The sequence below is a fragment of the Corythoichthys intestinalis genome, chromosome 6 (assembly GCF_030265065.1).
Source record: "Corythoichthys intestinalis isolate RoL2023-P3 chromosome 6, ASM3026506v1, whole genome shotgun sequence".
In the NCBI taxonomy this organism is placed as follows: Eukaryota; Metazoa; Chordata; class Actinopteri; order Syngnathiformes; family Syngnathidae; genus Corythoichthys; species Corythoichthys intestinalis.
Genome location: NC_080400.1, coordinates 11,326,132 through 11,339,786, shown reverse-complemented (window position 1 = coordinate 11,339,786; position 13,655 = coordinate 11,326,132). Strand labels below are relative to the sequence as shown.

The 13,655-nt window shown below is 39.6% G+C and overlaps 1 protein-coding gene across 2 annotated transcripts in view; it reads left to right on the top strand.

Moving 5' to 3' along the window:
• Positions 1 to 13,655, top strand: part of LOC130917527 (RAS guanyl-releasing protein 1-like) — an 88,505-nt gene that overhangs the window by 56,140 nt on the left and 18,710 nt on the right. For both annotated transcript variants that reach the window (XM_057839025.1, XM_057839024.1), the window contains exons 7-8: positions 8,098 to 8,271; positions 10,543 to 10,659. In XM_057839025.1, the coding sequence (XP_057695008.1) occupies positions 8,098 to 8,271; positions 10,543 to 10,659 (291 nt within the window). The remainder of the gene's footprint in view (positions 1 to 8,097; positions 8,272 to 10,542; positions 10,660 to 13,655) is intronic.

Here is a 13,655-nt window from a genome sequence, read left to right as displayed (position 1 = left end):
GTGGGAATCTTTGGGCACCTAACGATTCGATTACGATTCAGAGGCTCCGATTCGATTATATAAATCGATTATTGATGCACCACAAACCACTGTTGAAAACAGTAAATAAAATACTCAAGTCCCCATCCTGTATCGGCAGCTTTAAACTACCGTATTTTTCGGACTATAAGTCGCGTTTTTTTTCATATTTTGGCTGGGGGTGCGACTTATACTCAGGAGCGACTTATGTGTGGAATTATTAACACATTATGATATAATTTCACATGTTATTTTGGTGTTTTGCAGTGATACTGATGGTTTTGTAAAGTTGTTAGCATGTTCTTATGCTATAGTTATCTGAGTAACTCTTTATAGCTATGGCTACGTTCGCGTTCTGCCTTTGGCAGTGTATGTTCCATTGTATTATTTACTTTTTTATCTATGGATGCATTTAGTTTGTGGCGCTTTCACGCCCGCGTGAGGGCGCACTCGCACTTGTTTACGTGAAGAAGAGTGCTCACATGCCAGAAGACGACGGACAGCTACGTAGCTCTGAGTGAGTGAGTGGGCGAGAGAGAATAGACGGCTGCGAACCTACTTTCATTGTTTATGCTTTTAAATCATCTCTACAGAGGCAACGCCTGCGTGTATCATCTTTTCTGTTGTTGTTGTGTGTTTTCCACCCGCGATCAGACACTTAGAGCCAGTTGTGTGGTTGTTTGAACGATGTGCTAATGATAGCGAACGCATGCTAACCTGTTACTTATTACTAATAGTACCTAATTATCATTTATTTACGTTGATGCGAACCTGTTTTCTATCGAGGACCAAATTGATTCAGCAAATTATACGGACGTCCAGCATTGTCTTTTGGGAGTTCGCTGTATAGCCAGGACCAAGCCGTAGCGTAGGAAAGTATATTCACATTTTGTTGTTCATGCACTGTACACTGTATATTTATTTAGCATGTTGTTCTCTATTGTATTTTTATATTAAATTGCCTTTCAAGATGACATGTCTGTTCTATGTGTTGGATTTTATCAAGTAAATTTCCCCCAAAAATTCGACTTATACTCCGGTGCGACTTGTGTTTTTTTTCTCTTCGTTGGGCATTTTATGGCTGGATCGACTTATACTCAGGAGTATAAGTATATATATTGTAGTCCGAAAAATACGGTACATTCAATTAATTTAATGTTGTGAATGAACCGTTAAAGTTGTTAAATTGCTCCCTTTATTCCATAATTTCCCTTCTGTCTACTTTCGACGTGAAAGTTTTAAAACGGTTTCATCATTTAAAGATAGATTCAAGTCAAGATTTTGCCGGGTTTTTTTGTTTTTTTTTTAAGATAAAAATTAATTAGATTCGCTACAACAGAGCCTTCTAGAGAAGTCTACTGCTTTAAGATGGCGCCTGTTTACTAGCGCGAGAAAGTCTGTCATTTTGCATCTAGTTCTTGGTATATGATCTAAAACGGCCGTGGTCTGTCATTTCACACCTAGTTCTAGATATATGTGTTATCTACCATAGCCGTATGTTGCAGCAACTAACAACTGGGTGCTGTTTGCAGCGGCTGATGGCCGCAGTCAGGTATTGTTTTTTTTTTTTTTTTTTAATCTAGCGGCATGAGTTGAACATGTTATTTACTCTCGGTCCGTTCCTCATTGCGTCATGAAGCCCGCGCTGTGTTTTATTTCCGCTACCTGGTATAATTCAATAATCGGAATTCGGATGTTTGTGAATCGTTCTCGAATCTTCCACGGCCGAATCGTGAATAATCTAAGAATCGGAAATTTCGCACGCCTCTAGTTAGTTTATCAAGTTGATTCGATCCAGAAGATAGGGAAGAGCTGAGGACTGTTGGCAGGCCGTGTCCGCCACCCCCCTTTCGTCGACTTAATCCTCGTCGCAGTTTGTATTCCTTGCTGCCTCCCAACGAACATTCATCTCAAGGTTGCACAGCTTTGTAATCAATTGCATCGCCATTCCGGTTGTGGCAGTGTTGGATAAGCCTGTCGCAATATGCAATTATTCCATTTATCACACGATAAATAAAAATGAAGGCGGTAATTTTTCCGCTGCGATTTATCGCCTCGCGTGCACGTGCTGTTAAAAGTTCGGATTCCTTGTTACCAACTGCCCAAAATGCATCTTCGTTCCAGGTCCGGCAAAAAATAGCGCCGGAGCCAATCGTTCCCATTATATCCTATTGTTCAACATATACCGGCCACGTCAGTGCTCCGGATTGACTGCAGACCATCTCCGGCACGCCGGTGTTGTTGACGTGTGGGCGCTCCCCTCAGGGGTGACATTTCACACGGGGCGTCTATTTTTCGGCACAACACCGGATATTTGGGTGGCAAATTAAGAGCGCTGTGCTTCAAACTCGTCCTGTTTATGAAAGTCGATTGTCATATGCTGGTGTTGTGCAGTAATGAGCAGACGTGACTTCTGTGGCGTTTGCTAACTTTTTAAATGCGCGCACACACTAGACATCATGAAATAGCAAACTAGATGTGCTACGTCCCATGCCATAGGCTACATGAGCCCAGAGTGATTATGGGACACGTAGTCCATATACTACATCGATGAATTATAAACTGCCATGACTGAATGGAAGTTAAGAAGGCCAAATCAATCCATACCAGTGACTATAGATAATGCTGCAAATATTGTTAATTCAGTACTTGACACAGATGGATTCGGACCACAAATAGGATGTCTTGCTCATGTAGTAAACCTAGCTGCTAAGAGAACTGTAGCAATCAACAGTGTGCCCCGCCTCACTTTACAAACAGTAAAGATTGTTCTCATCAGTTTTATTCTGAATTTCTTCAGATCAGTAAGAAGCACATAGATATTATGCACTAAAATGCATGTTTATATGATGGCAATTTAATTTTTGCTCGTTTGGGGGGAAAAAAAACAAAAAAATGTTTTTTTTTTTCCCCAGAGTATTAAATGTATTGAATCGGATCGAAAATCGTGTCCCCCGTATCGAAAATCGTACCGATCGTTGCATCCCTATGGAACACCATTGCAGAAGCTTTAAGGGGAAAAGTTTTCATTTGCCTAAATGCTTAAATTATTAACGGCAATTGTATTTTTTTTTTCTTGAAAAACACATTTGATTTTTTTCTGTGTTTCTGTGCGGTATTAATATTGTTGTCTTTTACTTAAGAGCAGTGTTGTTAATAACGGCGTTAGAATATAACGGCGTTACTAACGGCGTAATTTTTTTTAGTAGTGAGTAATCTAATTAATTACTTTTCTCATTTTGGCAACGCCGTTACCGTTACTGAAGCGGGAAAGGCGTGCGTTACTATGCGTTACTATGAATGACGCGAGAAAAGTCAGAGACGGACTCACGGAGACGAGAGAGCAGAGCAGGAGTGGCGACGCCGTTGCAAACGCGATGCTAGGTGGCTCCTGACTGTAGCCGATAGCTTACAAACTACTCCCACATAATGCTACATTAGATATCACATACTATAGAACTAGATGCAAATGACAGACACGGTGGCATTAGCAAGATATATATATATATATTGAACTAGATGCGTTTGTAAACAGCCGCCGTCTTAAAGCAGTAAACCTCTCAGGAAGGCTCTGTTGTACAGAACCTTCCTAGCGAAGCTAAGTAACTTTTTATCTAAAATGCTCCTAAATCGGCAAAATCTTGACTTAAATCTATCTTTACATGATGAGACAGTTTTAAAACTTACACATGTCGAAAGTAGACAGAAGGGAACTCATGCAATAACGCAATTTTATCAACTTTAAAGGTTGATTCAGAACTTTTTTTTTTGAGAAAAAAAAAAAATGAAAATTATCACTATAGTTACTTTGCCAAGTAATTAATTACTTTTACATTCAGGTAACTGAGTTACTAACGCAATTACTTATTGGGAGAAGTAATTTGTAACTGTAATTAATTACTTTTTTAAAGTAAGATTAACAACACTGCTTAAGAGGCATGGTCTATTGTTTTTAGTTGTGATTTCTTATTGCGTTTAAATGGGTGTACTTGATCTATTAATATATACTGTATTCTCACTGTGTTATTGTAAATTGGTTTTTAAAAAATTGGGGGGGGGGGGCGCAATAATATCGCATATCGCAATAATTCATGAGATAAATTATTGCACACTAAAATTTGTTATGGCGACAGGCCTAGTGTTGGATGCCGCTAGGTCATTCTTCACCTGTAATATATCATCACAGGCCTTGTTGAGGCTGACATTCACTCCAGCGATAGCATTGACCGCAGTAGTTGCCAATTCCACCTAGGCCTGTCGCGATAACAAATTTTAGTGTGCGATATCTCATAAATTATTGCGAAATGCGCTATTATTGCGCTCCCTCCCATTTTTTTTTTTTAAAAACCAATTTACAATAACACAGTGAGAATAGAGTATATATTAATAGATCAAGTACACCCATTTAAACGCGATAAATGTTTACTCTTAAATTCAAAAATACTTTTTAAGAAATCACAACTAAAAACAATAGACCACGCCTCTTAAGTAAAAGACAATATTAATAGAATGTTTTTTTCAAGAAAAAAAAATAATATTGCACTTACCGTAATAACTTAAGCATTTAGGCAAATGAAAACTTTTTCCCTAATAGCTTCTGCTATGGTTTTCCATAGGGATGCAACGTTATAGTTAAGTCACGGTTCGGTAAGATTTTCGATATGGGGGACACGATTTTCGATTTAATACATTTAATGCTCTGAAAAAAAAAAAAATGACAATTGTATTTAAAAATTTTTTTTTTTTTTGCTAATGAGCAAAAATTAAATTGCCATCATATAAACAAGCATTTTAGTGCATAAAATGTATGTGCTTACTTCTTACTGATCTGAAGAAATTTTGTATAAAAGTGCTGAGAACAATCTTTACTGTTTGTAAAGTAAGGTGGGGCACACTGTTGATTGCTGCAGCTCTCTTAGCAGCTAGGTTTACTACATGAGCAAGACATCCTATTTGTGGTCCGAATCCATCTGTGTCATGTACTGAATTAACAATACAGTATTTGCAGCATTATCTTTAGTCACTGGTATGGATTGATTTGGCCTGCTTAACTTCCATTCAGTCATGACGGTTTATAATTCATCGATGTAGTATATGGACTACGTATCCCATAAGCACTCTGGGCTCACGTAGCCAATGGCATGGGACGTAGCACATCTAGTTTTCTATTTCATGATATCTAGTATGTGCACGCATTAAAAAAAGTTAGCTACCGCCACAGAAGTCACGTCTGCTCATTACTGCACAAGACTAGCATATGGCAATCGACTTTCATAAACAGAACGAGTTTGAGGCACAGCGCTCTTAATTTGCCACTCAATGTTCATCATGTCAATTCAGCTGTCCGTTGTCAAATCGAGGTTGTTCGTAGCAGCCAAGTCGGTAACAATGTTTTGGCGGACTTCGTTGTAAATATCCGGAAGCGCACGCGACAGTGATATAATGATCTGCTGCATCATAAATCACTTTGTGACTTTCCACCTCCATGATGAAATGTTCTTCGTCCATGTTCGCTGGTGTTTAAACCGTTAATAAGACACTGGGCTGTTGACTCCAGTCCTGGATCTGCCCATTTTGACGGATGCGTCTCCAGCAAAAATAGAAAATCGCCTAACCCATTCAGCGGGCTCCGGCCCGCCAGAGACGGTCCACAGTCAATCCGCGCACTGATGCGGCCGGTATAGGTTGAAAAATAGGATATAATGGGAACGGATTGGCTCCGGCGCTATTTTTTGCCGGACCTGGAACGAAGATGCATTTTACGTAGTTGGTAACAAGGAATCCGAACTTTTAACAACACGTCTGCCGCAGGTGCGCGCACGCAAGGCGATAAATCGCAGCGGAAAAATTACGTCCTTCGTTTTTATTTATCGTGCGATAAATGGAATTATTGCATATTGCGACAGGCTTAATTCCACCGATAGCTTTTGGCTTCTCAACACTTTGATAATGTTCCAACGAATCAAGTGTGCTCCAAGCCCCTGCAGAAGAATAGCAGCCAGCAGCGCAACAAAAAGAAAACATCCTCGATGTCGTTCCACTTCAAGTGTTGTCAGACACCATTTACCCCAGCTATCCTCCACATATCCAGACTTTAAGGTGTTTTCTGGGCAGGCGCGTTGTCCAGGTTCTGACCGCATTGTAGAGAAGATCTTGGCCAGGGCACTTAGTGGCCAATTGACCAGTTCCATGTCGTTAAAGAATGTCACAATTAGAGCTGAAACAAATACTCGAGTAACTCGAGTTTAAAAACTGATCCGAGTAATTTTATTCACCTCGAGTATTCGTTTATTTTGACAGCTCTAAACATCACGCTTTTCTTGGACTACTTTTAATGCGGGACAACACGCTGATGTCACGTGAGTAGAGGAAGAAGCAAAAAATAAATAAAAATAAAAAACTTACATCAGCCGACATCCGCTACAAACGACGCCGACGTTGCTAAATACTAGCTCGCACGATGATAGTTTGATAGCAGGTAGCGTCTGATGAGTCTCATAGAGATCCCATGTATGTTGAACTTGATGCATAATGACAGACTCGGCCGCGTCTGGGCAGCGTTAGTAAACAGCCGCCATCTTAAAGCAGTAGAGCGCTAAGCGCTAATAAAGAGCGCTAAGCGCTAATAAATAAGATTAACGTTATTCACTACCTCACGTAACGTTAGCCCTGCGGAGGGCGAGGTTTCTATTAATTATGACCACTGTCGATGCGTGGCTAACGTGTCTTACATACAGGCTTTAACATAACATAGCGTTGTGGAGTGATGAGGGTGTAAAATAAAAACACAATAATCCTAACTATCAATTTTAGCTCAGTAGTCATTGCTGGATAAAACACCAAGTAGCACTGGTCCCTAATGTGCTCCAATACAGCCTGTATCATACATTTATTTTGAACACAGCAAAAACTCAAAATCCTATCAGGACTTACAGTTTAGACTAACTTAAAACTTAACTAGAACTTAAAAATGGCTTAACACAAACAGAAATTCAATTCAAACACGTGGGAAAAAATCCTAACTTTTAAGTGATGTGTGTTACCAAGCGTAACGGCATTTTTAGGTATGTATATATATATATATATATATATTTTTTTTTAATAAGATCTAAAGGTTTTTTGAGTGAAAGCAGTGAATTAGTCTTTATTCTAGTTACATCTGAGATGCAATTGTTGGCTGTTTTCAACAATACACATCGAAAATAAAGACATTAAATGAAAATGGTTCAAGATTAGATGAAATGTCTTTTCTCATGTATATTTATATTTGCTCTTCACCTAAAAATATATTTGTTTTATCCGATTACTCGATTAATCGATAGAATTTTCAGTCGATTACTCAATTACTAAAATATTCGATAGCTGCAGCCCTAGTCACAATTCTACTATTTGAAGTCAATTGTCTGTGCATTTACAGCCAAAAGATTATCTGTCCTTGTGATGTCTGGATGAGTTCTGTTTGCATTGGATTTGAGTCACCTTTGTTTTTTTGTTTTGTTACCCTCCTTTGTTTTGGGTACACTCGGTTTTGTATACAAGTTTGAGTTGCCACCCAGACAATATTTTCCTTTTGTACAGTTCTTATTATGACCAACAGTTGGCTTGAGTCAGCAACATAATTATTAAGTAAAATTTGTTTATACCTCCTCTTAAAAACTAAAAAACATGCGAGTATCTTGACCGAGGGTGTACTTTGCCGTTATTTCTCTGTTGTCAAGAAATCATCATCGATATTGGAAAATTGGGTTGGAGAGAAAATAATCAGGATTTTCTTGTTAGGCAAAATCGAACAGCCCTAGGATGAAGGTTGACCGATATATCAGTCAACCAAATAAATACATTCAAAAACGTTTACACCTGATTCCGATTATCTGAAAATGACGCTATCAGGCCTGTTTTCCAACCACATGATCGGATGGGTGATATCCCTGGTATACAGTACACCACTGGAATGAGTGATACATATGATCAAACCAAGTGGCAAATATCCGGTACTTCATTTTGAAAGACGGGAATTTGTATTTTGGTCTTGAGAGTAAAAATCTGATTTTTCTTTTGTTTTGCTTTCTCATCGGTCAGTTTCTGGACTACCGCAGCTACGTGGTGCGAGGATCGGTGCGGGACAACCCGGCGCTGGAGCGCTCGGTGATGATGTGCAACGGCGTGTCCCAGTGGGTCCAGCTTATGATCCTCAACAGGCACACGGCTCAGCAGAGGGCACAGGTTTTCACCAAGTTCATCCACGTGGCTCAGGTGGGACGCCGAGCCACAACGTTTGTTCCTTCTAGGAGTGGGAACCTCTTGGTACCTCACGATACGATACGCGACACAAAGCTTATGATAACGATGATCTGACGATATGGAGATAGAACGATTATCGATACATTGGTCAGGAGATCATTCTAGGATATTCTACAAACAACTAATAAACAGAAAAACAAGCTTCTGCTGTGAATTGGAATGTGTTTATCACTAGTAGACATCCAATCCATTTGAACTGGGAGGGTGGCAGCGAATGAACATTCGTTCATTCGCTGCCACCCTCCCACTTCAAACGGATTGAACGTCTATGGCCGTCAGTGGCAGCCAATGCCAGGCAATGAGGTAATTTTGGGCCATTAAAGGTCATTTACCTGATGATTTTCAGTTACCGTCTGTTGATTTTGGGGTATTTTATGGGTCACTTCCTGTTTATTTTGAGTTACAGAACAAGAAATGACCTGGGAATCACTCAAATGAATAGGCAGTGACTCGAACTCAACAGGAAATGACCTGTAAATGCCCTAAAATGAACAGCAAGTGACCTGTAAATGCCCTGAAAATCAGACAGAATGACTGATTGCTCTGGTTTCAAATGAACGAACGTTCCCAGTAGGGGGGGGGAAACCTCTTGGTAACTCACCATATGATATGATATACGATAAAAAGCCCACGATAACGATGATCTCACGATACAGCAATACAACAATTATCGATACATTGGACAGGAAATCATCCAACAAAACAACTAATAAATAGAAAAACAAGCTATTTTCATCCTCCTGCTGTGAATTGGAATGTGTTTATCACGAATAGACGTCCAATCCATTTGAGCTGAGATCCCTCACACTTCAGACGAATTGGGCGCCAATGGTGGTCAAGCTGTAAGCGCCCCAACGATAAATTGATTCTTGGCAGTAGAACTGAAACGAATGCTCAAGCAACTCGAGTTTAAAAACTGATCCGAGTAATTTTATTCACCTCGAGGAATCGTTTAATTTTGACAGCTCTAATCATTAAGTTTTGCCCGGACTACTTTTAATGCGGGACAACGCGCTGACGTCACGTGCGTAGAGGAAGAAGCAATAATAAAAAAAAAATTTTTTTTTAAACTTACTGCAGCCGACAGCCGCTACAAACGACGCCGACGTTGCTAAAAACTAGCCCACATGATGCTACGGTGGTAGCAGGTAGCGTCTGATGCGTCTAATAGAGATCACATGTATGTTGAACGAGATGCGAAATGACAGAGTCAGCGGCGTTAGTAAACAGCCGCCATCTTAATAAAGGAGTAGAGCGCTAAGCCCTAATAAATAAAATTAACGTTACTGTCACTCACGTAACATTAGCCCTGCGGAGGGCTAGGTTTCTATTAATTATGACCACTGTCGATGCGTGGCTAATATGTCTTACATAGAGGCTTTAACATAACAGCGCTGTGGAGTGATGAGGGTGTAAAATAAAAACTTAATAATGCTAACAATCAATTTTAGCTCAGTAGTCATTGCTGGATAAAACACCAAATAGCACTGGTCCCTAATGTGCTCCCCCCCCCCCCCCCCCCCCCCCCCCCGCATGTCACGTGGTGCATTCAGGAACGCATGCAAATATCCCCGCCATATTATAACCTGATATGTTACAATACATTTATTTTGAACACTGCAAAAACTCAAAATCCTACCAGGACTGAGAGTTTGGACTAATTTAAAACTTCACTAGAACTTAAAAATAGCTTGACACAAATAGAAATTCAATTGAAACACAAAAAAATCCCAACTTTTAAGTGATGTGTGTTATCAAGCGTAATGGCATTTTTAGGTAAGAAATATATCATTTTTAAAAAATAAGATCTAAAAGTCTTTTGAGTGAAAGCAGTGAATTATTTTTTTAATTTTATTCTAGTTACATCTGAGATGCAATTGTTGGCTGTTTTCAACAATTTACATCAAAAATAAAGACATGGATTGACTGATAATGGTTCAATATTAGATGAAATGTCTTGTTTTCTCATGTATATTTGTAATTGCTCTTCACCTAAAAATATACGTTTTATCCGATTCCTCGATTAATCGTTAGAATTTTCAGTCGATTACTCGATTACTAAAATACTCGATAGCTGCAGCCCTACTTGGTAGGAGTATATCGATAACCTTTTGGGATACAAAGTATCACGAATCACGATATATCACCATTTCGATATATTGTCACACCCCTAGTTCCTTCCACTCCAAAAAGGTCATCTTTTTTTGTAAAATTAAATTGCAGAAACTGCGAGCTTTGCAGAACTTCAACACGCTGATGGCCGTCACTGGAGGTCTCTGTCACAGCGCCATCTCCCGCCTCAAAGACACGTACAACCTGCTGCCTCCTGATGTCACCAAGGTACTCAAACTGTTAATTCTTTAGAAATATTTCAAGCTAAAAATTATCATTTTTGAGCCTCTCAAAGCCTGCTATTGACGTCATTCATTCACGTTTCAGTGCCATTGACGACGCTAGACATCCAATCCCTTGATTGAAACCTGATTGGGTGGGGGCGGGCTAATGGCAGCCATACAAAGGGGCAAATATGTATTTAGTCAACCACCAATTGTGCAAGTTCTCCTACTTGAAAAGATTAGAGAGGCCTGTAATTGTCAACATGGGTAAACCTCAACCATGAGAGGGAGAATGTGGGAAAAAAAAGTCACATTGTTTGATTTTTAAAGAATTCATTTCCAAATTAGAGTAGAAAATATGTTTGTGGTCACCTACAAACAAGCAAGATTTCCGGCTGTCAAAGAGGTATAACTTCTTCAAACGAGGTGTAACGAGGCTCCACTCGCTACCTGTATTAATGGCACCTGTTTTAACTCATTATCGGTATAAAAGACACCTGTCCACAACATCAGTCAGTCACACTCCAAACTCCACTATGGCCGAGACCAAAGAGCTGTCGAAAGACACCAGAGACAAAATTGTAGACCTGCACCAGGCTGGGAAGACTGAATCTGCAATAGGTAAAACGCTTGGTGTAAAGAAATCTACTGTGGGAGCAATTATTAGAAAATGGAAGACATACAAGACCACTGATAATCTCCCTCGATCTGGGGCTCCATGCAAGATCTCACCTCGTGGCATCAAAATGATAACAACAACGGTGAGCAAAAATCCCAGAACCACACAGGGGGACCTAGTGAATGACCTACAGAGAGCTGGGACCACAGTAACAAAGGCTACTATCAGTAACACAATGCGCCACCACAGACTCAAATCCTGCACTGCCAGACATGTCCCCCTGCTGAAGACAGTACACGTCCAGGCCTGTCTGTGGTTCACTAGAGAGCATTTGGATGATCCAGAAGAGGACTGGGAGAATGTGTTATGGTCAGATGAAACCAAAACAGAACTTTTTGGTAGAAACACAGGTTCTCGTGTTTGGAGGAGAAAGACTACTGAATTGCATTCGAATAACACCATACCCACTGTGAAGCATGGGGATGGAAACATCATGCTTTGGGGCTGTTTTTCTGCAAAGGGACCAGGACGACTGATCTGTGTAAAGGAAATAATGAATGGGGCCATGTATCAAGAGATATTGAGTGAAAATCTCCTTCAGTCAGCAAGGGCATTGAAGATGAGACGAGGCTGGGTCTTTCAGCATGACAATGATTACAAACACACAGCCAGGGCAACAAAGGAGTGGCTTCGTAAGAAGCATTTCAAGGTCCTGGAGTGGCCTAGCCAGTCTCCAGATCTCAACCCCATAGAAAATCTGTGGCAGGAGTTGAAAGTCCCTGTTGCCCAACGACAGCCCCAAAACATCACTGCTTTAGAGGAGATCTGCATGGAGGAATGGGCCAAAATACCAGCAACTGTGTGTGAAAAGCTTGTGAAGAGTTACAGAAAACGTTTGGCCTCCGTTATTGCCAACAAAGGGTACATCACAAAGTATTGAGATGAACTTTTGGTATTGACCAAATACTTATTTTCCACCATGATTTTCAAATAAATTCTTTAAAAATCAAACAATGTGATTTTCAGTTTTTTTTTTCCACATTCTGTCTCTCATGGTTGAGGTTTACCCATGTTGGCAATTACAGGCCTCTCTAATATTTTCAAGTGGGAGAACTTGCACAATTAGTGGTTGACTAAATACTTATTTGCCCCACTGTAGGTCTGTGCTAAGTACACGTCACTATCGGTTAACGGGAAACGGGGCCGCTCCAGCTAGCGACCTAAAACCAAAACAGCAGCATCAAAAAATTGCAAGTTGTTCCCTAATAAAATCCTGATGAACTATTTTTTATATAACAAAACTTGGCAATAAAATTCTAAGATTCTACACGAGATGCACAAAAATCCCCAAATGCAGAAATAATCACCTATATTTTCAGGATCAATAGCAATATTTAACATATCATATAAATTTTTGCCCGAAATAGCGACCTAAATTTTTTTGATTGAGTGCAATTTTTAAAGATTTTCAACAACTAATAAATCACTCAATTTTCACATCAAAAACTTAATAGCATTTTTCTATATACAATCACAACTTATTTAGGTTGACTTCTGATGTCACTATTGCCTCAGCACGTCTTGCCGGCTATCTGGCCCTCGTCATTTTTAGATTGAAATGTTACATGAAAGAAAACACCATTTTTTGCCCCAAAAACTAGCAGTTGGCCGAAAATTACCTGATTATTTTAATATAAAGTTACGCTATTGTGTATGGATACAAAATCCAACATGGCGGCCATCACAAAACAAAGAGCTTTTTAAGTTGAAAATTCTTGTAAATAAATATGAAAAACCTTAAATTTCTATAGATATGAACGTTAAACATTTTAGACTCTTGGTTAAAAGAAAAAAAAAAACCGAGGTGTTATCGTTCATTTTACGTAAATATTTCAAGCTAAAGTTACACAATTGTTTTCCCATTCATTTCATTGTATTCACAACCTTTCAAAGGGCATGCATAGTGCTAAAATTTTAATATTTACCTTAAATCCTCGACCAAATCACTTTTGAGACATTCCTGCCTGCATGTATGCACTAAAACCTTCGCCCTTTTTCCACCTAAAGCCAGTGTGAGAACGCAGCGTCTGTTTCAGTTTATCGCAGTGAAAACCTACAAAAGACGCTGCCTGGCCCCAGGGGCGCTGCCAGGGATTTTGGGCCCCATGAAAAGATATCACTTTGGGCCTCACCACCAGTGCCGGGACACACACACACATTTAGAGTATCAACTATGTAATTCCCTGCATTCTGGTGAATCTTTACACACTAATTTGTGCATTTTTTTGCATTAATTCAAGATGAAAATATATTTATGTAAACATACAGTGTATAGAGCAATAATGAATAGACTGATATCATCTATAAGAAATGTACTGAAC